We start from the raw sequence: 24,257 nt of genomic DNA, 5'->3' as shown, positions 1-24,257 counted from the left end.
GCAAAGCTTGATGCGGGGCTCGAACCCACAAACTGCGAGATCATGACCTAAGCTGAAGTCAGGAGTCGGATGCTAAACCGACTGAGCCACCCAGGCGCCCCGGGAAAGACTTTTCTTACCTTCGTTTTATAGATGAGGAAAGTGAAACACAGAAATGTGTGTAACCTGCCCAAGATCTCACCGTTGGTGTCCTCTCTGGATGCCTCCAACGGCCAGGCCCTGGGCAGGGGAGGTCAGAAGCGCAGGAATCCAGCCTTTGCCCCTCAGGTCTCGGGAGGACAGAAACACAGGAACCAGAATGACAGCGTCAGTGGAGAGTGGCGCCCAGCTTAGCGGGCAGAAGTGCAGTCCAAGAGGACTTCCTTGAGGAGGCAGGGCCTGAGGCAGACCCAAGGAAATGAGTAAAGAGCTACCCAGTGGAACCTATGCGGTTGGGGTTGGGGACACTTCCAGAGTGGAGGGTTGCTTGGCACTCTCAGGGAACTGAGGTCACTGGGCACATGAACAGGGGAAGGAAGCGGGACGAGTGAGACCAGGAGAGACAGAGGCAAGGGGGAGCCCGTGAAGGGTGTTGCCTGAACTTGAAGGGCTTGCCCGCAGAGAACCGAGTGGGGAGGCTGGCACAGTGAGGACAGAGCAGGAATTGAGAAAGATTCCAGATCAGAATTTACCTGGGACTTTCCTGAGCTCCACTGCCGACCGGCACAGAGCCTCACGTTTTGGGTCTGGAAGAAGTAGTGAGTCTTCTTCAGGATGTCCCTTTCTTGGGGGGGGGGGGGGGGGGGCTCCGAAGAGGAGACTTTGGGGGAGCTCGTGTAGTCAGGGAAGGCTTCCCGGAGGAGGCAATTTTTTGCTGCCCTTGATGGGCTGAGGAGGGAGAGAGCATGTCCGGTAGGCGTCTATGAGTAAGTACAGGAGAAGAAGCAGAGACCAGGTCCAGTTCTAAAACAGAGGTGAGCAAGGTAAATTTGCACCTTATTCCGCAGACAGTAGGGAGCCACTGAAGATTGTTGAGCTGCAAGAGAGTCATCACTGAGGCTGGATTCAGGTAGAGGCAGCTGGGTGAGTGTACGGGAGGGGAGTGTGAGGTGGGGGCCTCCCTGGGAAGTGTAGAAGCAGGCGCTGTCCAAATTGAGGTCTTGAGACCCTAACTGGCCCAGGGAGGGGATCACCCACCACCCTGAAGCCCTGAGGTTCCCCGGAGCCAGTAACAATCGCCTGGCTTCTCCCCCAAACCTTTTCCAGTGGCAGAGAAGTAACAATAGCAAAGGGCTCATCTGCTCAGTCTTCAAGTCAGGGGAAGGTGGGACCTGGGACAGGTTTGAATTATTCACCCAGCAGGGGCTGGGAGGAGGGGCCCAGCCTCTGGCCACCCTTAACTCTGTGACTTCCAGGTAGGGGGTCTTGGTTCCAGGCTGCAATTCCTGGCCAGCAAACCAGGCTTCTTGGTCATCCATTATTGCCCAAGAAAAATCTAGAAACATCGTGTGCCTCTAATGAAGTGTGCTGTCTCCTGCACTCATGTTCTAGACCTCTGGGGTGAGGGTGGGGGGGGGGGGATACACAAAGCCAGACTCCTGTTCACCTGCACAGCCTTCCTGTTAGGAGCTCAGTGGAGACGCCTCACCTCATGGGCTCGTTCCAGTGGTTAAGAGCAAAGACCCGTTTTACAAGTGAGGAAACATCACTGTGCGTGATGGATGGGGTGCGGATTTGAAGCAGGAAATGCCTTTGCGACGGTCCGGGCAGAATGAAGGAAAGTACTCTGACAAAGTGGTATGGGGGTTCCAACAACCGAGGTCAGGAGCAGCTGCTGAGAAGGGGGTGGGGTGGCAGGCAGTGGGGGAAGGCTCTTAGAGGCAGGATCTGGGGGAGGGGAGGGGCGGAAGGAGCCACACGGTTCCACCTTCTTGCCCAAGCTCTGGGAGGCTTCTCTTCAGAAAGGGAGTTTGGTCTGTGGCCACCTCCGTGGGACACGTGGCTGTGCCAGCTGTGCAAACACTGCTTGCCCCCCAAAGGCCTCCCGTGGCCTCTGTTAGCATCAGCCAGGGAGCCTTGGTGACTGTTCACTGGCGTGGAACTTTCACGGTTGGGAACCGGCCGCCCTTTGCAGTTCACTTGCACGCAAGATGAAGAATCTCGGAGGGGGTGGGGACAGGACGTCAACCAGACAGCTCTTTGTTTAATGTGGAGATTAAGAGTTGGCTCAACTGGATGCTGTCCGTCTGGGTGGCAAACAGAAGCAGGAGGCGTGTGTGGGCTTCGATCTTTTACATATTGAATGAGCACTTACTATGTGCGGTGCAAGGTGTTCTTGGGGACCCAAAATGACGGTCCCTGCCCTGACTTCTGGGTAGTGGGCAGAATCTTAGGTTTGCAGTTTCAGAGGGGCCCGGGGGTAATTGGGCTCCCCACCACGGGCCCCCACAAAGTCCCCGTATCCGAACGTGTGATCCGTCGCACAGGGGGAGGGGCGAGCTCAGGGGCCGCGATCGGTCCAAAGGTGGAGCAGGAAAGTCGTTGAAAAGCAACCCCTGGCCTCACCCTGGGCTGAGACGGGAAAGACCCAGGTTCGGGTCCGGCTCTGCCACTTTCGCCGCTTATGATTCTGGACGAGCTGCTTCATCCCAAACCCGGGATCACCCTTCCCTTCCAGAAGGCGCGCACGTGGCCATACTATGCACCTGTGCTCCATAGGCATCAGGGAGTCGCCGCGTCTACCTTGCACGTCCACAGGGGCGGAGAGGGCTGTGCCCGCCAGAGCTCTGAGCTCCTAGCTTGTCCTTTACCATTTCAGTAAGCGGAGGACAAAGTGGTGCCCCCAGCGGGGGTCGCCTCTCCAGGAAGTCCAAACTCCCAGCTCAGTCCGTCCGGTTCTTATTGTTCCCCTAAAGCTGATCCTCCCAGGGAGCACTGGGGGGACAGTGCCCATCTGCATGTGTAGTGGCCTCCTACTCACTCCCCCTCCGCCCCTGCCTCGCGTGAAGTAACACCCCGGAGCTGAGATTGCGTTTGCCAGGATGGGGAGAGAGGCAGGGAGAGCAATGAGGGAGGGGGAGGGGTGGGCCTTTGAGTGCCTGCCCCCTGCAGGGTCCTGGCCATTCCCGTGACACCCCAGTTCCCACCCACCCTCCGACCTCCCTCCAGGGCCGCCTTGTGGCAGATCTCTTCCTGGGAGAGCTCCACGGTCTACACCCCCGTGCTGGCCCGCAGGGGCTATGCTTCCTGTCTTTTTATTCTACCCAGTATAGTCTCCTGCTCATTCCCCGATACCAAGTAGCCTTCCAAGGCATGCCTCCCTTCTCTTTACGTTTTGGCAGTTTTTAGACCCGCATCGCAGCTGAGAGCCCACTACGGTAACCACCCCCGTACCCTCCCCCTGGAAGGGGGACTCCCCACCTGTTAACCTTTGAAGACCATTGCCCTCTCCCTCCTTCCGGTAAACACACGCGCACGCATTTATCGTTTGCTGAACCATCCGAAGGACAGCTCACCCCTAACCACCTGAGCACCTGTCATTTGATAATAAGAGCCCCGTCCTGTTCATCGCGCCCGCAGAATGAGACACTCCTTCTGTCTCTAACATCAGTTCTCATTTAGACAGCTACCCAAAGATACGTTGTGTAGCTGGAAAATGTGCTTTTTAACCGGACGTGCAGCGTTCTGTGGCCGATGAGCCGTGGTCCGTCCGCCTGGGTCTTTATTTGAAATCCCTTTGGGTTGAAGCCTCACCCGTGAGTCTTTCGTCGCCCCGCGTGTCAACTGCTCCTTCCCAGGGAAGCCGCACAGTGAGAACACTCTCGTTATGTTTTGCCCGACTGCCGTCCAGAAACTATCGAAACTACCACCAGCAATGTACTAACAAAGTCTCTGGCATGTGGTGAGGGCTCGGATGCCAGACGCTTAGCTAAGCGCTTGATGGGGATTATCTCATTTAATCCTCGAAGCATCTTCTGGACCTGATCCTGATTTCATCATTCTGTGTTTGAAAACTTAAGAAACCGAGGGGGCGTTGACTTTGTGCCCAGAGTCATATCGGCAGGATTAAACCCTCCCGTCTGACCCCAGGACTCTTGACCCTGCTGCAGGCAGGATAGGAGAAGCCTGAGGCACACAGGCTGTGTGGGGAGGTAGCAGCTGTGTAGCACGGGGGACCGCGGGTCCTACAGCCGGAACAGGGGAGTCCTGGGGACGTGGGGGTATGGTGAACAGCGCAGGGGGCGCTCTACCCAGCGACAGAGCCACCCCACTTTGTGGCTGGGGGTGACAAGACCAGTTAACCTCCTCCACCACAGAGCGTGTTCAGCTCTGAGTGGCTATTTTTAGGGTCTGGTACTATGTGCAGTGACAGAAATAATCCATTTCGGTCTTGGAATGGGTCCACTGTTCCTCTAGGGAAGGGCAAGCTTCCTGCCTCCTGGTCAGCCTCCTGGAAGCTCATCCCCACGGCCCCAGAATGGCAGCTCGGGCACCCTGAAGCTTGGCCCCGGGGTGAGGCTGGGGCCCGGACAGGCCTGCCTTCCCTCTCCCCTAGAATGCCAGGGCAGTGCTCTGAGGTCCCGGGGGCGGGAAGCAGCAAACAACTGTGGTTTCCAGATGCTTCTGCTCCCCTGGCAAAGCTCGCCCTTTTGGAAGTATGGTGACCACCGGTCTGAAACTGACCACCGTCAGTGGGTTCTGTCCGGGGCCGAGAGCCAGGAGCGGGGGCCCTGAGGCTGGGAGCAGGGCGGGCAGACCCAGACTGGCCAACGGTTGGATCGGCCTGAAATCCTGTGCTCCCACCCCCACCCCCACGCCCCCGTTTGCAGCCTCAGGCCTGGGCTTCTCTCCCCGGGACTCCTCCAAACCTGCCGAGAAAGACTCCCCAGAGCAGAGCCTTGGCCGCACCAGCACCCCTTAGCCATGCACACGCCCAGCGGTTCACCGACGATGTGCCTTCCCTGCTGTATCTGCAGCAGCTCCCTGGCAACCTCCCCTGGGCAGGGTGGAGCCACGGTTTGGGGTTTGTCACTGTCCGAGAGCCCGAAGCCTGTGTCCTCTGCCCTCCTCCCACCTGCTCTCGGGAGACCCCCCCACCGTGCCCCGCTAGAATGCGGAACTCGGGTCCGCGGGGCAGAGGAGCTCCCACCTGCACGGTGAAGGCCTCGCGGGGTCCACGGAGACCACATGAAGGCGACGCCTGGGTGTGGGACTCACGGTGTCCCAATTGGAGCCCCTGCTGGCCCAATGCCTCCACTTTACAGTCCTGGAGCTAAGCCTTGCAGGGGGGGGGGGCTGGGGGGGGGGGCTTCCCTGATACTCCAGGGTGGGCTGGTGGCCGAGGTGGGTCTGGAAGGCATTCCACGGTGCCAGAATGAGATTGCCCTGCCATTTACTACCCAGTGATCTTGGGGTCCGTCAGCTTCCCTCTCTGGGCCTCAGTTTCTGGCCCTGTGAAATGGGAGCGGGGGCCGACTTTTCAGCCTATTGTGCGTCCATAAGTAGATGAACAGCGTTCAGACAGCATCCCTGATTCGCCGATGTCTGGGCCCCTCTTCGGAGCCCCCTCCCTTATTGGGGACCTGGTCCTTCTTCCTGGTCTGTGCCCAGAGCAGAGCATGAGGTCTGTTTCCTAGTCAGACCTGGGTTTGAATCCTGGCTCTTACGCGTCTGGTGCGTCCACAAGCAGATGGGCATCGGTCCCCGCTGGTGGATTGTAAATTCAGAGAAGTTGGCCGGCTCTGGGAATCGTCTCTGTGGGAGTGGCATCGGCTGCCCCGGGGCCTTTGCCCGATCCTGGGAAGGTGGATACAAGCAAGGGATGATGTCGGAGGCCACCCCCCACCTCGGGTCTGGCAGGGTGACGCAGCGGAAGTTGGGGGATGGGGGGCGGGAAACAGGGGAGGTCGGGGGGTGGGAACTGTGCGGCCTGGACAGAGTAGAGCTGCCACCGCCCCACTCGTCTCACACCTCCGCGGGCTGGGCGCTGAGCCTGGCGGAGAATGAAGCCGACCGGGGCCAGCGCCCCGGTGAGGGTGACACCCCGGGGACTCGCACCCCCTGCCGGGGACGGTAACCACTCACCGTGTGCAGCCATCAGAATTGAAATGCACCAAAATTAAATAAAACTCACAGTCTGTTTTCTTCGCTTGCACCAGCCGTATCTCCTCTGGTGGGAATGGCGACCGTCTGGGGGCAGTGCAGGTGTAGCCCCCCTCCGTCCTTGCACAGAGCTCCCCTGGACAGCGCTCAGTGAGGAGACGACTTTGGCTTTTCTTCGAAGGATGTGGGAAGCCGCTGGGTGCTTTCGGGTTGTGAGCAGCTTGGAATGGGCAGGCAGAGGGTGGATTTGCCAAAGCTGACGCGGCCTCATGTTAGCATGCGGCAACATGAGTGAGCCTTCCGGAATTTTCCGGAGAAGGCTTCAGGGGTTCTGCCCTAATGAAAAGGGACACTTAAGATTTTTCGTCGCCAAATATATTACAATGGTGCCTGAGATGGCTGGCCACCGTCGGGGCCCCGCGACTCACGGGGTGGACTATCGGGACGCCCCAGCCCCGGGGGGCTCTCAGTGCTGCCCCTTAGAATTTCAGAACTGAGCTCCTGGTTCTGGGGAGCATGGTTCCTCTGGAGGTCTGTCCTGGGGCTCTCCCTCTTCTGACCCCCCACGTAACAGACTAAAAGTGTCTCCCGACTCGTGATTTCAGCTCAGGTCATGATCTCAAAGTTCGTGAGTTCGAGCCCCGCGTCGGGCTCTCTGCTGTCAGCACAGAGCTTGCTTCAGATCCTGTCTCCCTCTCTCTCTCTCCGCCCCTGCCCCTCCCCCAAGATAAAACCATTTAAAAAGCCTTTCCTCCTGCTCTTCCTCCCAGACTTTCCCCTTTTGTGGGAAGCCGCCTCCCTCTCCAGCCAGCCTGGCCAGCACGGTCCTTTCTCAGCAGCAGGACCAATGGGCTCACTAGCCTGTGGTTACCATGGCAACCGGAGCTGGGCAGGTGGGAGTCCAGGTGGGGCCTCACTCGGTTTCCCCTCCTTGGAAGCCGTCTTGCCCGAGGCCAGCTTCCTAGGGTAGCACTGTCTTCATCACTGTCATCCAGACAGCCCCCCTGATTCCCTGGTGGCTGAGCCCCTCTTCCGGTCTCCCGCCCTGACTGAGGACCTGGCCCTTCTTCCGGGTCAGTGCCCAGAACGGAGCGGGAGGTTTGTTTCCTAGTCGGACCTGGGTTTGAATCCTGGCTCTCACTCGCTAAGGGATCTCGGGCGGTCGCCAGCCCCCTCGGCGCTCTGGTGCGCCACGCCTACAGTGGCAATGACAGTCCTGGTACAGGGTGTGTCTGAGCAGACGCCTGTGATGCACAGAGAGCCCCGTGTGCAGCCCGCGTCGCACTCTGTAGCCGTGCGTTGGAGACACGTGCACCTGCGTGTACCCGCGTCCTGTGGGCCAGGCTCCAGTCCTGAGTCTCAGAGTGCTCTTCTGCGGGACCGGCTAGGACAGGTGAACATTTGGATTCCGGGGGTTTGTGGGCTGCTTGGTGATTACTGCCACTCTGACCCTCCCGGTGCTCACCCCCAGGAGCCCTGGGCTGTCTGGAGGGACTCGGGTGGCATCCTTAGGAACCCTCCTGGAGCTCTGTGTTCTTCCAAGACGCAAGTCTGATAGAAGCAGGGAGAGAAATCCTGGGGGCCCCCCACCCCCCGCCCTGGCGCTGGCCCCCTCTCTACCTCCGGCCCCCTAGGAGGGTCCCAGGAACCCAGTATGAAAACCACAGGGCCCATTCCACCAGTATGAGGGTGGTGATGGCAGCCCGACTCTGGAGCGAGAACTGGAAATAACAAAGTCACTACTGACTGCTGGACACTATCGTTGGTATGAGTATCATGGCGGAGGACATGGAGGCCCAGCCCCATAAGGCACTTGTCACCGAGGTTCCTGCCCTGCTGAGCTGCCTGGCGCATGTCTGCTCGGTGCTCCTGGCCCGGGACCCCGGATCCCATCCTCCTTTGACAGACGAGGGCACCGAGGCCCAGAGGGCGGGGCTGGCCGGGGTCACACAGCCACCCCCCGTCCCTGCAGCCCTGCCCTGCCCTGCCCCCCCCCCCCCCCCCCGCAGGACCTGGGACCCAGCAGTCACAGGCCTGCCTTCCGTGTCCTCCCCTCCCTCCCCCAGAGCTGCCCTCCTCGGAGCACCTGAGCGTGGCAGGCGCCACCTGGCTGGCCCTGAACGTGGTGTCGGGCGGGGGTGGCTTCTCCGGCTCCCAGCCCATCGGCGTGACCAAGATTGCCAAGTCAGTCATCGCCCCGCTGGCCGACCAGAACATCTCCGTGTTCATGCTGTCTACGTACCAGACAGACTTCATCCTGGTGAGCCGGGGCCCCGCCCGCCGGGGCCGTGGGTGGGGTGGTCCACAGTGGTCCCCGGCCCCGTCCCGTGATCCGCTCACAGAGACGTCAGGGGTGCCTGGGGGTCATCGGTCAGGGGTCAGCACCACCCAGGTGGGGCTTCGGGGCCCTGCCCGGCCCCACACACCGCCTGCCTTTTGCAAGCCATGCTTGCTTTGACCCGGGGGCCAGGAAGTAAGGGGCACAGACCTGCACCTCCCGGCCCTCCGTGCAGTGTCCTCTGCCCTGCATCCTCCCAGCTGCCCCTGGGGAGGCGCACGCACCCAGTTCCAGGCTCCCATCCGCCCCCCCCCCTCCCCGAGGGTTGCAGGAGGGTCAGGGGCCACGGGACACTCACATCCTTGAGTCCCCGCCCCCAGGTGCGTGAACGGGACCTGCCCTTCGTCACGCACACCTTGTCGTCAGAGTTCACCATCCTGCGGGTCGTCAATGGCGAGACGGTAGCAGCCGAGAACCTCGGCATCACCAATGGCTTTGTGAAACCCAAGATGGGTGAGTTGGGGCGGGGGGGTGGCCTACAGGGGAGACCCCGAGACGTTACCAGGTCCCACCCCAGAGCGGCCCCAGAGCGGAGCGTACATTAAGCACCAGACGTAACACAGCGTAACAATCCTGGTCAGACATTGCTGTCAAGGGTTAGCAAGGAGGGGAGACACAGACACAGCCGGCGATGGCCAGAGGCCACTCCTCACCCACCCAGGGTATCAGGGCAGACCTCCCAGAGGCAGTGACTCTCGAACTGAAGCTTGGGGCACAAGTAGGAGCTCAGCCAAGTGGTGGAGGTTGGAAAGGGCATTCCAGGCAGACAGCAGGGCATGTGCAAAGGCCCGGGGGTCTGGAGGTGAGCCCAGAGAATCAGGAGAGCTGTGGGTGATATTGGAGGCTACAGAAGGGACAAGGACCAGGTCTCCTCCACCTTCCCGGGCCCTCCTGCCCGATGCTGCTCTTCCCTGAGCACCTGATGTCTTTGCTCTCCCAGTCCAGAGGCCTGTCATCCACCCTCTGTCCAGCCCAAGCAACAGGTTCTGTGTCACCAGCCTGGACCCTGACACGCTGCCTGCGGTTGCCACACTCCTCATGGACGTCATGTTCTACTCCAACGGGTATGGCCCCCTTGGACATGAGAGGCTACAGGGGTATCGGGGATGGACATGACTCTGCCTGGGAGCCCCAGTCCGAGGAGGGAGACACAGACCTGCCCTGAAAGCTGGTCTGGTGGCAGAGGTGGAGGGGGTGCATCACGGCTCTACCCAAAAGGCCCGCTCCAAGAGGGGAGACATTCTTCCTGGAGAACCCCGAAACTGGGGGCAGCCCCAAGTGCACATGTGCATGTAATGAACACCCCACTGTTGTCCCCTGAGGTCCAAGGGCAAGAGCCCAGTCAGTCGAGGAGCCAGGATGTTGGGATTTTTCGTTCAGCAGACAATAGGCTTTGCATTTTTCCTCAGAGCGGATTTTAAGTTTAGGCCAACGCTGAGTGGGGTGGGACCAGGGGCCAGTGAGCTGGCAGTGACCACAGCCTGTGCCCTGAGACTGGGATTGGTGCAGGGACAGAGGACGCTGCTAAGGAAGGGACACGTGTAGTCTGCACTCGGGGCCTGCCGGGTCTCCGGCACTGCGAAGTGTGGTGCACACCTCGGTGAATGCCGTGGGCTCATCTGTATCTCACCGATGACGAGACTGCGGGGGGCGGGGGCACAGGTTCAGGATCACCCAGCAGGGCGGGGTCAGGGCCAAGTCCTGGGGCTTTCCCGGGCTTCCCAGCACTGTGTGCCGAGGCCTGTGGGCAGGCAGGAGGGCCAGGTGGGGGTCCTGGTGCAGCGGGGGCCCACTGCCCCCCCTCACCAGCGCCCCCTCCCCGGCCCCCCAGAGTGAAGGACCCCATGGCCGCCGGTGAGGACTGCGGCCACATCCGCTTCTTCTCCTTCTCCCTCATTGAGGGCTACATCTCCCTGGTGATGGACGTGCAGACCCAGCAGAGGTGAGTCGGGCCCAGGGTGGGCTGGCTCCGTGGTGGGTGCCCTTCGTACCTAGTGGGTGCTCAGCACAGTCCTGCCTCGTGGCTGAGCTGGGCCCATCTTTCAGATGACAGCAGCTCAGAGAGACGAAGGCCTGGGGCCGTCCGGGCGCTCCCCATCTCTGGGGCCGGGGCTGGGGATGGCATCCCTCGTGCAAATTGGCTAAGGGGGGCATTTGTTCCAAAGCCCGCTCCCAGCCTCGCCCTCCCCTTCTGCCCCGATGAGGAGGGCACGGAGAGGGGGTCCTTGACACCCTGGAGCTCCCGAGCCCCCTTGCTGTGGCCCCGCATCAGTGCCCCGAGGGCCGGCCAAGGGACCACGACCAACGTCAGCCTCTGGGGTTTTCTCTCTTTGTTAAGGTTCCCTAGTAATTTGTTGTTCACGAGTGCGTCCGGAGAGCTCTGGAAGATGGTGCGGATCGGAGGACAGCCCCTGGGATTTGGTGAGTCCCGTGGGGCTCCACACCGGTGGGGGGGGGGGGCCTAGCATCGCCGACCTCCGTCTGGGGTCCCTCACCCTGCGGTGCAGATGGGGAGGCTGAGGCTTGCCGAGCCGAGGTCCCCACCGCCACGGGCCCTTGACCGGCGAGCGACAGGAGGCACGGGCCTGCAGAGGACGGGAGGAGCTCCTTCCACCCAAGCGCCCTTGTTTTTAAGCCACTCGTTAGCCCCATCTGCTCACAGGCGGGGGCTGCTGTTGTTTCGATGAGTTTCCCTCGTGTAGATCAATACAGTTGCCGAACAGTCTCCCAGTAAGACTCCGGACACCCCCCCCCCACCCCTGAATATCCCACCCTTCCTGTTCTCTCCTCCGTAACCACGACAAACTGATCCCATGGGAAGAAATCCCCAGTGATTCCCCACGACTCCGTCTAGACTCAGTTTCCACAACGGCCCAAACAGTGTCTTTGGGCAGATAGTGTTTTCCTTGAGCATTTTACAAGGGGCCACAGGGCTCAGGGCCCTCGGTAGGTAGCAGGGCCACGTGGCACCGATCCGCCTGGTACTGGGTGGGGGCTGCTGGCCCCGTTACCAGGGATGCAGCCATCAGAAAGGATTTCTTTAGGCTGGACTCGCTAGATGCCAGAGCTCGAACCCGGGAGAGGCTGTCAGTAAGTTACAGGGCAGTCGTTTCTGGGAGCATCCTCGGCCAGCCCTGAGCACTGATTTCCCACAGATGGAGTGAAGAATGTTCCAGATAAAGCTCAGACTGCTCCAGGGGCCATCGTGTCAGCCCTGGGCTCTCAGTTCCCGGGACAGGAGATGGAGGTGGCAGGGCATTTTGACCTGAGGGCGAAGGGTCAGTGAGGGAGCCATGTCCTGCCTCCTGCCTCACCCGCCTCTGGGTGAGCCTGCAGGTGGACAGTAACTAGCAGGACGGGACAGGTCTCCCCACCCCCACCTCCCACCCCAGCTCTGCTCACATCAAGGCCAAAGCCAGAGCCATGCTGGGGCCAGGACAGTAGGCTGTTCTCTGGAGTGCTGGGAAATGTACACTGATGGCTCCTGGTCCGACCCTGGGACCCACAGCCTGCCTCTCAGGACCTCCTTCTCCACAGACCCCAGCCTTTCTCCCGCCTACTTGTGCAGGGTCATGGGGATGTGGAGATGAGCCCTGGGCTGGAAGAAAGCGGCGAGACCGCAGGCAGGCTGCTTAACCTCTGAGCCTCGGTTTCCTACTGTGTAAGATAAGGATGACCGTAGATGCTGCGTCCGAGTGGCGAAGCAGGCTGCATGTGCTGTCACCGTCACATGGAAGGACCGGGTGATTGGAGAAGGGTCAGGAAGGGAGGGCTTCCCGGTGAAGGTGACTGGTGGATATTCACCCGGCCGCGGGGAGGAGAGGGCAGTAGCAGCAGAGGGAGGTATGACGTGACACCCAGGTGGCTCCCGGCGGCCGTGCCCAGGGTGCAGAGTCCAGAGGTAGAGAGGGTGAGCTGCTCAGGTCACCACAGGCAGCGCGGCCAAGGCCAGACCGAAGGGCCTGTCACTATTTCTTCCTGAAGGTGGAGGCGTCCGGCAGAGCTCGGGCGGGCAAAGCGGGGGCCGCCGGGGGGTCACCAGGAGACTCAGGCCAGAAGCAGGAGGACACGCGTGTCGGCTCGCCTTTCAGCCCCCAGCTCTGGTTCCGAGTTGATCGAAATAGACCGCGTAGAATACAAAAACAGAAAGTCCAAATAAAGAAGAGATACAGAGGGGATCGGTGGGTGAAACCCAAAACATCTCTCCATCGGCAAACGTCTGCACGTCGCCGTGAGGCTGTTTTCGTCTGCGCGGCCCCACGGGCGGGCAGCCAGGGAAAAGGGTGTGTGTAAGAATCGGCCGCGGAAGCTGGGTCTGCCTGCCTTCCCGGGACGCCGCGGGGTTCGAAGCCATGCTTCCAGCTATAAATAGCCCCGCAAGAAAAATAGCTTCCCGAGAATCCAAAGGATTCTAGACCGGCAGATCCCATATGTTTTCGAGCGTGGTTTGGAGTAAACACGTTTTCTAGTCCTAACCCCACGCGCGCACACGCACACAGCCCAGATTGCATTTGCACAAAACCGTACTCGCTCAAGCTCTGCGCTGCGCCATTTGGTCTTTTCCTTTGCCGTCGCATCATTTTGTAAAATGCTGGCCACCGGCCTCCTAGGTGGGTGTCACGGATGGGTCCCAGCCCACGGTTGGAAAGGCGTCGTTCTAGACTCTAATCTCCCACCTCCGTCTCTATCGGGATCATTGCGTCTGGAGCTAAAGGGTCTTGGATACAACCAGTCTCCACCGCTTGGTGGCAGAGGGTCACCAGATGTGCAGGCCCCAGGCCTGTACGGCCACCGAAAGGGCCTTCGGGTCCAGCCAGGAGCCCCCCGGCGGGCCAAGCGAAAAGCAGGAGTTTGAGAAGCCTAGCGGGTCGCCACACGGGTCCAGGGCTGGGCTGACAAGATCAGGAGCCGGGGCCAGGGAGTGAGGGGGCAGAGGGGAGGCTGTATGGGGTGATAATGGGGATGGGGATGGGGATAATGGAGGCTGGATGGGGTGTTGCAGTGGTGCAGCCGGGGCTGTTTCCCAGGCTTCAGCCTCAGAGTCACGGGGGGAACTGGTGACCCAATCTGGCCTCTCCCACCCAGTCGGGGACAGTGTTGGGAAAAATGTACCATTGTCAAAATCTGAACAGTGGCTTTGGGAGAAACCACCTGAAAACTTTGAGTGGGTTGTGTTGGTGACTCAGAGTGGTCCTCGCACCCTGGAGGTCTTCCTGTAGGAGGCAGCCTTGAATGGTGCCTTCAAAACAGACAGGATGCTGGAGGCGAGGGACTTTGCAGAAGTCCCGTTCGGGCCCCAAACAAATGCCTGGCACCGCCCTTAGGACAGGCAGAGGTCACTCATTAACCGGTGGGGACTCCCAACGGGGAAGGTTACGCTCAGAGAGAGGAAGTGACTGGACCACTCTGGCTAGAAGAGAGTCAGACGTCGACAGGAGAGAGGGCGTGGACCCATGTCCTCCCGTCAGCCACAGCTCCATCTCGGAGAACTTGAAAGGTGGCGGGGAAGGAGGCCTGGAAACAGGACCGAAGCCGGACAGAGCTGGGCCGTGAGGAGCCCCACAGAGGAGAGCTCGTTGCTGGCCAGGGACATCCGAGAAGGCTCCCGGACGGAGGGGCCTTGCGCTAAGGTTTCAGGGCGAGGGGCAGGAGCGCTTAGATACTGCGGGTGCGTGGCAGGCGCTGTCAGCAGAGCAGGGTGGAAGGCTGGCCGAGGAGGCTGAGCGTGGTCCCCACCTCTGTCCCCAGATGAGTGTGGCATCGTGGCCCAGATCTCCGAGCCCCTGGCTGCCGCAGACATCCCCGCCTACTACATCAGTACTTTCAAGTTCGACCATGCTCTGGTGAGTGTCGAGGGCGAGGGGGCGAGGGATGCCAGTCCGGGGCTCATGGCTACTTGCCCCCCCTTCCTGCCCCCTGCAGGTACCAGAAGAAAACATCAACGCCGTCATCGGCGCCCTGAAAGTCAGCCAAGCAGAGAAGCATTAGGAGGGCCTCTTCCACTCCTCCCTGTCTGCCCCCCCAGGCCTGGGCCAGGCCCCTCCCCCGAAGATTCTTCTCACAGTATTTCTCACGGACTGGAAAATCGGCCCCGGGGGCCCCCAAGACAGGGCCTCAGGGAGACACCCCCTGATTGCTCACCCTGCCAGGCCTGGGGCCCAAGCCAAGGCCTCCCCATGCCCTCCTGCCTTCCTGGAGCCCCCAGACCCTCCAGAGAACCCCCCCTCCCCCCAGCCGCTCCTCCTCCCCACCACCCCTACTCCAGAAAATGATGTCTGAGGCCCAGGGAGTTTGCGAGCCGACCCGCCTTCCCCTCTGGCCTGGCCCGCGGGGGGGGGTGGGGGGCAGATGCCGAAGGAAGCAGGCCCCCTCCTACGAGACAATGGGGTTCTGATTCTCGCGTCATCCTGGGGAGCCGGCCGAGCGGAGCCGAGTTCACGGAGACCGGGGAGGCCCCCGTGAGGACCTGAGGCTGGATGTTGTGGCCGCTGGTCTCCGGTTCCGTCAGCTCCGGGCTGGTTCCCGCAGAGTGGAGGCCAGTGGGCGGCCCTCGGGTCACGTGCTGGGGAGGCTCCGACAAGCAGGGGTGGGGCCCTGATCTGGGGAGGACCCAGGCCACCCAGAATCTCACCTGCCATCCACAGGGCCCGCGCCCCGACTCCCAGCAAGACTGCCAAGGGGGCCCTGTCCACACCCCCCCCCCGCCATAAGCACTCACTCCTGGGGGCGGTTCCCAGGAGCCCCACCAGCCTGGGGCACGAGCTCCTGTCCCCGCTGCTTTCCCTGGACCCTCCTTGGGCAGGCGGAGCCTTGGTTTCCCCGAAGCGGGGGGCATCCCCAGCATTTTGGACCTGGGGTTCCTTGGGTCACCCTCACCCCCCAGCAGTTGACTAGACCAGCACAGGGCTCCCCGTTATCCTGCCCCCTCCCCTGCCCCACTTTTGGGGGGATGTGGAAGGCCTCTGCCCCCAACTCACCTGCCTGCCCGCCCCTCAGCTGGGGCCTGTGGCATTCATGAGTACTTGACCTGGGGGGCAGCTTATCTGAGCCTTAATAGAGAAAACTATACCGTACGTTTTAGTTTCTTATTTAATGTATTCGCGCCCAGGCTGTGGTCGGCGGCAGTTTCAGGGGACAGGGGGCGACGCCTGCTGAGTTCTGTTGGGGGACCCAGAGGCTCAGGGTCCTTTGGCCGACGCCCTGTGTCTCCAGGGACAAGCGTGGGAGTCTGTAGGCGTCACAGAGGTATCAGCCCTTTCTCTGGAGCCACGGGGCAGGGGACAGCCAGGTGGCAGGCCGAGCAGGGCGAATGGGGGTGAGCCCCAAGGCGGCCCCTCCCTCCCTGGTGCTCCTTCTCAGGCGACAGCTGCCTTGCGCTGTCCCTGAGAGGCTCAGAGGAGAAAGGAGGGTCTCTCTGGTGAAGGGCTTGTGTGAGCCCCACTGCCCTGTTCTCCCAGCGTCGGGGGACCCTCTGAGCCCGGGACGCCCACCAGATCCTTAAAGATGCTCGGGGCCCAAGCCCTGATGAGGAACCCACTTTTTTTTTTTTTTTAAGTTCATTCATGTTGCACAAAACTCTTAAAACAACCAAAACGTGTCCATCTGTTTGCTGGCTCCAAAACGGGGTGGGGGGTGGCCGAGCGGGCAGGAAAGCACCTGAGACCCCGAGTCCCCTTTCTCTCCCTGGAAGGCCTTGATTCTCCGTGGCGCGCCTCTCCAGACTCCTTCCCCGTCGGGTCCCCTGATGATGTCACTCCTCCACGCTCCCCCCCCACCCCCACCCCGCCGAGCAAATGTGTCGGCCCCGTGACCCCGGAAACGTGTGCTCCCCAGGCCCACCCCCCCCCCCAGAACGTATCTATTGTACACACTTATAAATACCTGTGTTTTATGTTGATATAGATATATACTGTAAATAGCGTATATACTTGAGCAATATATATGTTAATATATACTGTGTGAGCACACACGCGTGTGTGCACAGTACGTGGATCACAGACCCCGCTGTGTGTGCACGTGTGTGGGCGTGGGGGCCTCCTCCCGCCGCGTCTGCCGTGCACGCGGGCACGTTTTGAGCCACCGTATATTTTTAATTCAAGTATATAGGCAATACATTATTCGAGAAGCCCTGACTTGAGAGGGGAAAAAAAACCAGCAGCCCGGGAGCGGAGCCCCAAGACTCCCTCCCCCAGTCTCCCTTGACAGCTGGATTCGGCCCCTGCCTGCACCCCCGTTTCCATGGTCAAGGCCCCCGGGCACCCTTGTTTTATCTGGGGGACGGTGGTATGGAGGGAGGAGTGTTGGAATTTCTCGCTCTTGAGCAGAAAGGCCCTGTGACCGTTGCTCTTTGCCCAAAGACCTGGGCAGGTAGGTGGTCCCGCCCTGCTTTCCAGCCTGGGCCCCCCTCCCCTCCCCTCCCCTCCCCTCCCCTCTCCTCCCCTTCCCTCTGGCTGACTGCTTACCTGGTCCTTTTCACCGGCAAGCTGAGAAACTTCGGCTTCTTTTCTCAGGCCTCTTCCTGGACACTGGCCCCGTCTAGTCAACAAAAGGACCGAGGCCCTTGACCTTGTGTCCAGCGGGGGGCTGGGGCGAGGGCTGGGCTCTCCAGCCGCTTGGGTGTGTTGGCGGCCATCTGGGCCTGGGCCCCGAGCTGCCGTCTGGATCTTCCCGTTCCCTGGGCTCCCCTCTTGCTGTGCCCGTGACGAGCATAGTCAGGGATTTGGTCACCATGGCAGTTTGGGAGGGAAGAGTGCCCCACGTTTGCTGGGTGCGGGGGGCTCTCCAGACCCACCAGAGTGGCCTGAGGGATGTGCCATCGGGGCGGAGGGTGTCTTGGCTCTGGCCGGTGGGGCACATGGCAGGGGCAGGAAAACGGGGTTCCTGAGTGAGGCTGCCGAGAGGTAGGGGTGAGTGGTGGCCCCAACCTGCCTCCTGGGCTCCGGGTGTGTATGTCTTTGCCTCTGTGCCACTCCGCGGTAAGAAAAGCTTGCACCAGCTTAAGGCCACCCTCACCCCTCACCTGCCCCGTCCCTGCACACTAAAGAGAGGAGGTGGGGAGACGGGAAGGCACAACCACCCCCTTCTCCCTCACTCCCGGTTACAAAAATCTCTGTGTCTCAACCCTCAGCATGGGCTCCTCTGGTTTCCAAGAAACGCCTTCCTCCCTCTGTACCCCTTCCTCCGTGGCGGGCTCCAGAGACCAGGGCACACATCCAAGCTGGAAAAGTGTGCAGACTTCCCCTCCCCAGGATTTGGGGGGTCCAGAGCGGCCCGAACACCAGCATCCTCCCCCTGCCTCCCACTCCAGGCCACAGGCCCCTGGTGGGAAGGAAAGGAGCCAGGTGACCCAGAGCTGCCCGCCATGGCCTCCCCCATCAGACAGCGTGGCCCTGGTGACCAGCGTGGTGTCCAGAAGAAGATGCGTGGTCTGGCGAAGCTTGTCCCCTGTGAGATGATAGAGGACGGCGGAGAAGGTTCTGGGTTGATGGGTAGGGTGAGGCCCCTATCCCAAGCCAAGGGCACCATTTGCCTGATAGTCAAAGATGAGGCTGTTAGAGGAGTCTTGTGGCCACCCTAGGCTGCCTTTGTGGGCCTCTGGACTGGACTTGGGGACAACTTGGGTTCCCAGCCAGGGTGAAGAGGGACCTTGAGGACCTCTCAAATGATAGCCAAGCACTCCTGTGCTCTGTGACCTAGAAATGTTTGGTACCACTTTCTGAGTGAACACTGAGTAGGGGGTAGGAAGAAACCCCCCAGTATGTCCATGCCCCCCTGTGCGCCAGGAGCAGCCAGTCACGGCTGTCACAGACGCTGGGAAATGGACCTGTTGTGTGGCTGGCTTGGTGAGCAGAGCTTGAGGGGCAAGGATAACGGAGTCTCCCCCCTCAACCCCAAAGACCAGAGCTTTGGCTTCTCGGGTTTCCCAGACGCTATGCTGAGGGAGGTGCTGGGCCTGGAGGGGGCGGTAGCCCTCCCTACAAAGAGGCCGCCAGAGGGGAGCCAACCAGGATGGCCGCTTGGTGGTCAACCCAGCAGAGGGTGGGCTTGGGGAGAGAGGCCCGGGTTGAGGGCAGTTGACTCCTACTCTAGCTAGTCCCTTTTCCTGTATCTCAGAGCCCATCCCAGCTCTTTTTCTTGCTTTCATTTTCAAAGTACAGGTAGCAAAAGGGCAAGCTTAACTGTCTCTTACTCCTTAGACCCTGGGGAGAAAGCCACAGGGTGGGCCGTGGCCTTCAGCTTTGACATCCACGACCTCCCGTGAAGCCTGCTCTCTTGAGAAGGCGAAGGCAAGGCGGGAGCTGTTGGCTGAGGCAGCCTGCCATCCTTGGGGCCGATGGTGCCAGGAGTGGCCCGGGTCAGAGGGAGAAAGAAGCCTGTGGCCTGGACCGCGGCATCCGTGGTGGGGAGGGAGTTTGAGGCTCTCGGAACAAGGTGGGGAAAGGCTGGGAGTCAGGACAGTGTCGTGAGTTCGGCCGCATGTGTGTGTGTACATACACGTGGGGGTGTGCACGCCCTGTGTCCTACACATCGGCGTGTGTGCAAAGCCCACATCTGAGCCAAGGGCCTGGCTCGTTCAGTATTTTGAGGCCTCAAGGGCATTCTTACCCGGGGGCTGCCTGTAGAGTTGATAGGGTGTGGGAGACAGGGATGTCCCCAGCAGGGGCTCTGCTGTGCCCCACAGACCCCTGGCGGCCCACGCAGCCCATGCAGCCAGCCCCAAGGGGCTAGACCTGCCGGGCCAGCTCTTCAGGAGCGCCCAGCCCTGAAGACAGTATTCACGGGGAGACGGGTAGGGTGCCGGTGCCCCTTGCCTACCGGGGGCTCGTCTGCAAAGAGCGTCCAGTGAAGTCGGGGACCAGGGTGGGGAGTGCGGTTAGTGGTGGATGAAAAACAGGCCAAATTCGTGTCCCAAGAGCGAGGTCAAGCCCAGTGCGTTTTCCTGTCCTCTGCCTCAGTTTACCTATTCAGAAAATGGTCCAGGGAGAACTGAGCAGGGTTGGCTCCAAAACTGGGCGGGGTGGAGGTGGGGAGAGGGCAGGGGGCTGACAACAAACAAAATCCCAAGTCCTTCTCTTGCTCTATGCCAAAATTATTTCCGTTATCCTGAGATGGGGGTGCGTGGATGTTGGGTGCATGATGGGGCTCCGAGGGGCCTCTGCCCTGCCCAGGGCCTCGCCTCGGGGGGTCCGGCCCTCACCTGGCAATGCCCCGGGTCACCAGCAGCAGCAGTGGCACTTAGATCTGTCCCGGGGCCTGGGCGAGGGGGGAGCACCGGGTGACCCTACGCCCCGGGGGCCCTCACGCTTACTCTTTTTTCTTGAAGAAACACAAAACCCTCGAGATTCATGTACTGTATGACGGAGAGAAAAAAAGTACCTAATGTTCCCCCCCAAAAAAGACAGTATATTTTGTACTTTGTAAAGTGTTAATTAAAATGGACAAAAAAACGGGTGGTGGCTGACGGCTGTGTGATTCGGGGCTGACCCGGGACCACGTCTGCTATCTTTCCCTTCTCTGCCACGGTCGGGAGCGGGGGTGGGTGGAGGACAGGCCGGGGGTGCTGGGAGGAGGGAGAACAAGGCTTCCAGCCCAACACCCATGGTCTTCTCGAGAGAGGAAACGTGCCCCAGAGCGAGAGGCGCCGAATTGGTTGCCTGGTGCTGCGTAACGAGTGGCCCCCAAACTTAGCAGCTTGGAAAATGACTGTTTGCGCCTGGCGGTTTCTGTGGGTTAGGAATCCGGGAGCAGTCTGAGCAGTTCTGGCCCAGAGCCCCTCGCGAGGCTGCAGTCGTCTGAAGTCTTGGCCGAGGGACCCGAGGATCTGCTTCCAAGGCGGTTTGTTCACACAGCCGGCAGGTTGGGCCCGGCTGCTGGCAGGAAGCCTGTTCCTCTCCGCGTGGGCCCCCCCCGCGGGGTTGCTCGAGTCTCCTCGCAGTAGGGTGCCTGGCCTCTCCTCGAAGTAGGGTGCCTGGCCTCGCCCAGCGCAAGGGATTCGAGGGCCAAGGGAGAAGCCAGAATGGTTTTTTTCTTCCCAGGCCTCAGAATTCACACACCACCGCCGAGCGCCATGCCGTCATCATGCAGCCCAGCTCGGATTGGACACAGGCCGAGGCCGCTCAGGGGTGTGAGAGCCGGCAGGTCGGGGGCTCGGGGGCCATCCTGGAGACGGGCCACTACACCCGCCATTCCTTCCCAGACCTCTGGCAGAGGTGGGGCCGGGGGGCGGGGGGCGGGGGGGTCATGAAGGACAGGGCTTCTTCCCCAAGCCTGGGGCCCTGCTGTGGACGTCACACCCCTGGGAAGGGTTGCTCGGACAAGATACCCTGGAGGCAAGAGGGAGGGCACCTGCCCAGCGCCCCTCCCATGGGCCTCTGGTGTCTGGCTCCTTGCTGCCTTGGTAGGTGGGCATTGGGGCTGCCTGGGCACAGAAGAGATCCTGGAATCTCTGGCATTTTCCGTGGAAGGCAGGTGTGAGCAGGGCGGGGCTGAAGGCCTAGGTCTTCGCTTGGCCCCACCCACCGACCCCCACGCCCACCCCACCTCACCCCTGCCCCTGGAGATGGACGGCCTTGGCACAGGGCGGCTGGAGCACTCTTACCACCCTGAGCTCCAGAAAGTTCTGTTGCCCTGAAGGCTTTTCCCTCTGGGGTCTGCAGGCTGAGTGCCCTCTCAGGCCTTCAGATGACACATCAGAGCCAGGACATCCACGGGGACCCAACTGCCCAGTGCCGGGAGGGTCAGGAACGAGGGGACGGAAGCGGAGAGCCTGGCACAGAAGACGACTGTGGAGAGGGCCTGGCGTGTGGCTGACGCAATCCGACCAGCCAGGCAGACCAAGCCCCACCGAGGGCGTCCCTTACAAGTGCCGTGGTCGCGGTGTCCAAGATGGAGGTAGTTACCGGATCCGAATCTGGGGTGGGAGGCCTCAAACCACTCGACGGACCCTGCCCAGCACCATCACTTCCTGCCCCTGAACGCCACCGGGGGGACCCCCGGCATGACCGTGGCCTTCTGGGACACTCCCCCTCTGTAAACCGGCAGGTGCTTTAAGATACATAGTTCAGGGAGGACAGATTTCTGTCCTTCACCGCTGGGGTGACACGGTACGCGGCCCCACCATGAGTTTTGGGAAGGAAGGTGACAAAGCATTTTCAATTTGTCTCTCAAGTTTATGGGAAACCTTTGCTGTAAAGCTTAAGAACTGGTTCTCCACAGAGAAGAGGAGGTAAGCATGAGCCCGACAGGGGTCCCAGGGCCGCTCCCCCGGATGGAACCTGGCTGGTTCCTGCAGCCTCTGGCCACACACAGCAAGGACTCCTGCTTAAAGAAGTGACCGTTCCACGTTATTTTTTTTTTTTAAGACTTTATTTTTGCAGCACCTGGGTCAGCTGAGCGTCCGACTCTTGATCTTGGCTCAGGTCACGATCCCAGGGTCGGGCTCCATGCTGGGCTTGGAGCCTGCTCGGGATTCTTTCTCTCTCTCTCTGCCCCTCTCCCCCACTCTTTCCAAAATAAAAAAAAAAATTTTTTTTTAAACGTTTATTTTTGAGAGAGACAGAGACAGAGCGTGAGTGGCGGAGGGGCAGAGAGAGAGGGAGACAGAGAATCCGAAGCAGGTTCCAGGCTCTGAGCTCTCAGTACAGAGCCTGATGTGGGTCTCGAACTCACGAGCCACAAGATCATGACCTGAGCCGAAGCTGGACGCCTAACCGACGGAGCCACCCAGGCGCCCCCATAAAGATTTTATTTTTAAGTAATCTCCACACCCAATGTGGAGCTCAAACCTACAACCCAAAGATCGAGAATCTCCCGCTCCGAACCAGCCAGGCACCCCAAACATTCCACTTTAGACCGCAAAGCGCCCCACATCGCCAGCCCCCTTCCCCTGCTTTTTCTCCACAGCCCGCATAACCGTCTGACCGTATGTTCCATTTTGCCTGTTTACGGTGTTCCGCCTCCTAGAAGTCAGCTTCGTGACACCTGCTCGCGGGGCCCTTGGCCCCAAGTGACCCAGTGTGCTACACGAGCCTGGCATACAGGGGCTGACAGGAAGCATTTGTTGAGTGAATGGACAAAAGGAAGGGGGTGCAGCCACTGAGCTCCCCGGGTTGTGGCACGATTATCAATTATTTCAGATTTCGTCATTTTCTCCCCACTGAACTGTGGGAGGACACCCTGTTCAGAAAAATTGCCTTCAGGCAGGACTGTCCCCTAAAGTTATTTGTCACTGGCTTCTAGCTGTCTCTTTGTCCAAAGCCCGGCTTTGGAAAGCTAATCTCTAACTGATCAGGTAAAGTGAAAATAAAAGACTTCTTCAGTGCTCAAAAATAAAAAGGCAGAAAATAGGCTTTATTGCAAAAGAGAGTTCTAAAAGAAGTTTTAAGCAAGAGGACAGGTTACGTTACTCCTTCTGAGCCTCTTCCCCGGGGCCGGCCCTCCCGCCAGGCTTCCGCGGGGCGTGTTCAGTGCCCCAAGAATCGGGCCTCGCTCTTCCTCCTGCGGGGGCTCCTCGGCTTTCCCCACCAGACGGGGAGAATGGTTAGGAGGCTCCTGACGGCCGTGGGCCGTGCGTGCCGCCTGGGGCCCACCGGTACTCTCAAGGGACTGCGGCTCGTGTCCCAGCGCGAGCCGGCCGCGGGGCAGCAGAGTCGGGTGACTGGCCGAAGCCACAGCCCGACTCCCTCGGTCAGGCCGGGGCTCGCGCTGGGGCCCACGCGCCAACCGTGAGCTCGGCCGTGGTCGGAAGGTCACAGAAGCCCTGCCGGGGCCCCGATCCCCCTTTACGATCAAACATGCTGTGGAGCTAAGCTTTCCTCGGACCCGCCTCTCCGGCCAGAGATGACCCCGGGAGCCGTCGTGTGTTCCCCGGAAAGAGCAGAGACGTGTGGATTACCCTCGCCCTGCCAGGGCCGCGCGGCCTGGGACTCGTCTCACTGGAGCTCGGCCTGGTGAACGTGGCAGGTCTCACCCGCAGCCAGGGGGACTGAATCGTGGGACTTCTTCCAGTACGCTCCTGCTAAGGGCACCGGGAGAGCGTGTCACCCTTCACGAAGGGCCCCGATCCCCTCTGACCCCCTGCTGAGCAGTCCAAGTGGCTCTGAGGCCGGGTCCGGACTCGAGCCGGTCAGGAAGCAGCATCAGATGAACGACTTGGCCAGAGTCACCATGTGATCCACACCACACGCCACATCCACGGGCTCCCCGGGCATCGTCACCTGCAAAACAGGACCCAGCACACGGTGAGGGGACAGGGCCGGCTGGGAGGCGGACGGGCTTGGAGGAGGCCCAACCTGGGCCTGACCCCTGGCTCTGCCTCTTGGTAGGTGACTTACCCTCCCGGAGCCTCGGCTCCCCACCCTGCAAATGGGGGTGCTTCTACCTAGCCGGCAGGCGTGTTAAGACGAATAAATGCGACCACCGTGGAAAGAGCCATCCCGACGTCCCACCCGGCCGATGGCAGACGGGACTCTTCATGCCCACCGTCAGAGAGGCTGCTAGAACATGCCTACTCCCCCAAGTATGACCCTGCCAGAGGTCAACACCTGCTCTCACGCCAGGTGCTTGCTGGCCATCCCCAGGGGTCACCACCACGGGTCACTGGGGCAGCTCAAGAAGCCCCTTCTCCTGCAGCCAGGTCCACTTTGGGAAGGAGGCTCCCGGGCCGGCGTCTTCACCCGAGTTAGCCGCCAGCCTCATTCCCAGGTCGGCCGTTTCCCAGATGACAGGCATCCTCGAGGGGTGTCCCCCGTGTCTCAGACGGTGCCAGAGGCCTCGCCGGCAGTCCCATCGGCACTGCCCACCTGCACTGACATTTCACCGCACGCAGTCCAACCGGCGA

General features: G+C 60.8%; 2 protein-coding genes across 3 annotated transcripts in view; one reads left to right on the top strand and one right to left on the bottom strand.

Moving 5' to 3' along the window:
* CASTOR2 (cytosolic arginine sensor for mTORC1 subunit 2) overlaps positions 1-19,869 on the top strand; it is a 57,591-nt gene extending 37,722 nt beyond the window's left edge. The window contains exons 3-9 of the mRNA XM_060649168.3: positions 8,148-8,341; positions 8,740-8,872; positions 9,360-9,483; positions 10,251-10,361; positions 10,758-10,840; positions 14,168-14,262; positions 14,342-19,869. Coding sequence (XP_060505151.1) covers positions 8,148-8,341; positions 8,740-8,872; positions 9,360-9,483; positions 10,251-10,361; positions 10,758-10,840; positions 14,168-14,262; positions 14,342-14,407 — 806 coding nt within the window. The 3' untranslated portion in view covers positions 14,408-19,869. The remainder of the gene's footprint in view (positions 1-8,147; positions 8,342-8,739; positions 8,873-9,359; positions 9,484-10,250; positions 10,362-10,757; positions 10,841-14,167; positions 14,263-14,341) is intronic.
* Positions 19,870-23,343: 3,474 nt separating this feature from the next.
* The window catches only part of RCC1L (RCC1 like), a 34,761-nt gene continuing 33,847 nt past the window's right edge, over positions 23,344-24,257 (bottom strand). For both annotated transcript variants that reach the window (XM_078439913.2, XM_060649163.3), the window contains one exon: positions 23,344-23,634. In XM_078439913.2, the coding sequence (XP_078296039.1) occupies positions 23,557-23,634 (78 nt within the window). In that variant the 3' untranslated portion in view covers positions 23,344-23,556. The remainder of the gene's footprint in view (positions 23,635-24,257) is intronic.

The sequence above is a fragment of the Panthera onca genome, chromosome E3, assembly GCF_046562875.1.
Source record: "Panthera onca isolate mPanOnc1 chromosome E3, mPanOnc1 haplotype 2, whole genome shotgun sequence".
Lineage (NCBI taxonomy): Eukaryota > Metazoa > Chordata > Mammalia > Carnivora > Felidae > Panthera > Panthera onca.
This window is presented reverse-complemented; position numbering and strand designations above follow the sequence as displayed.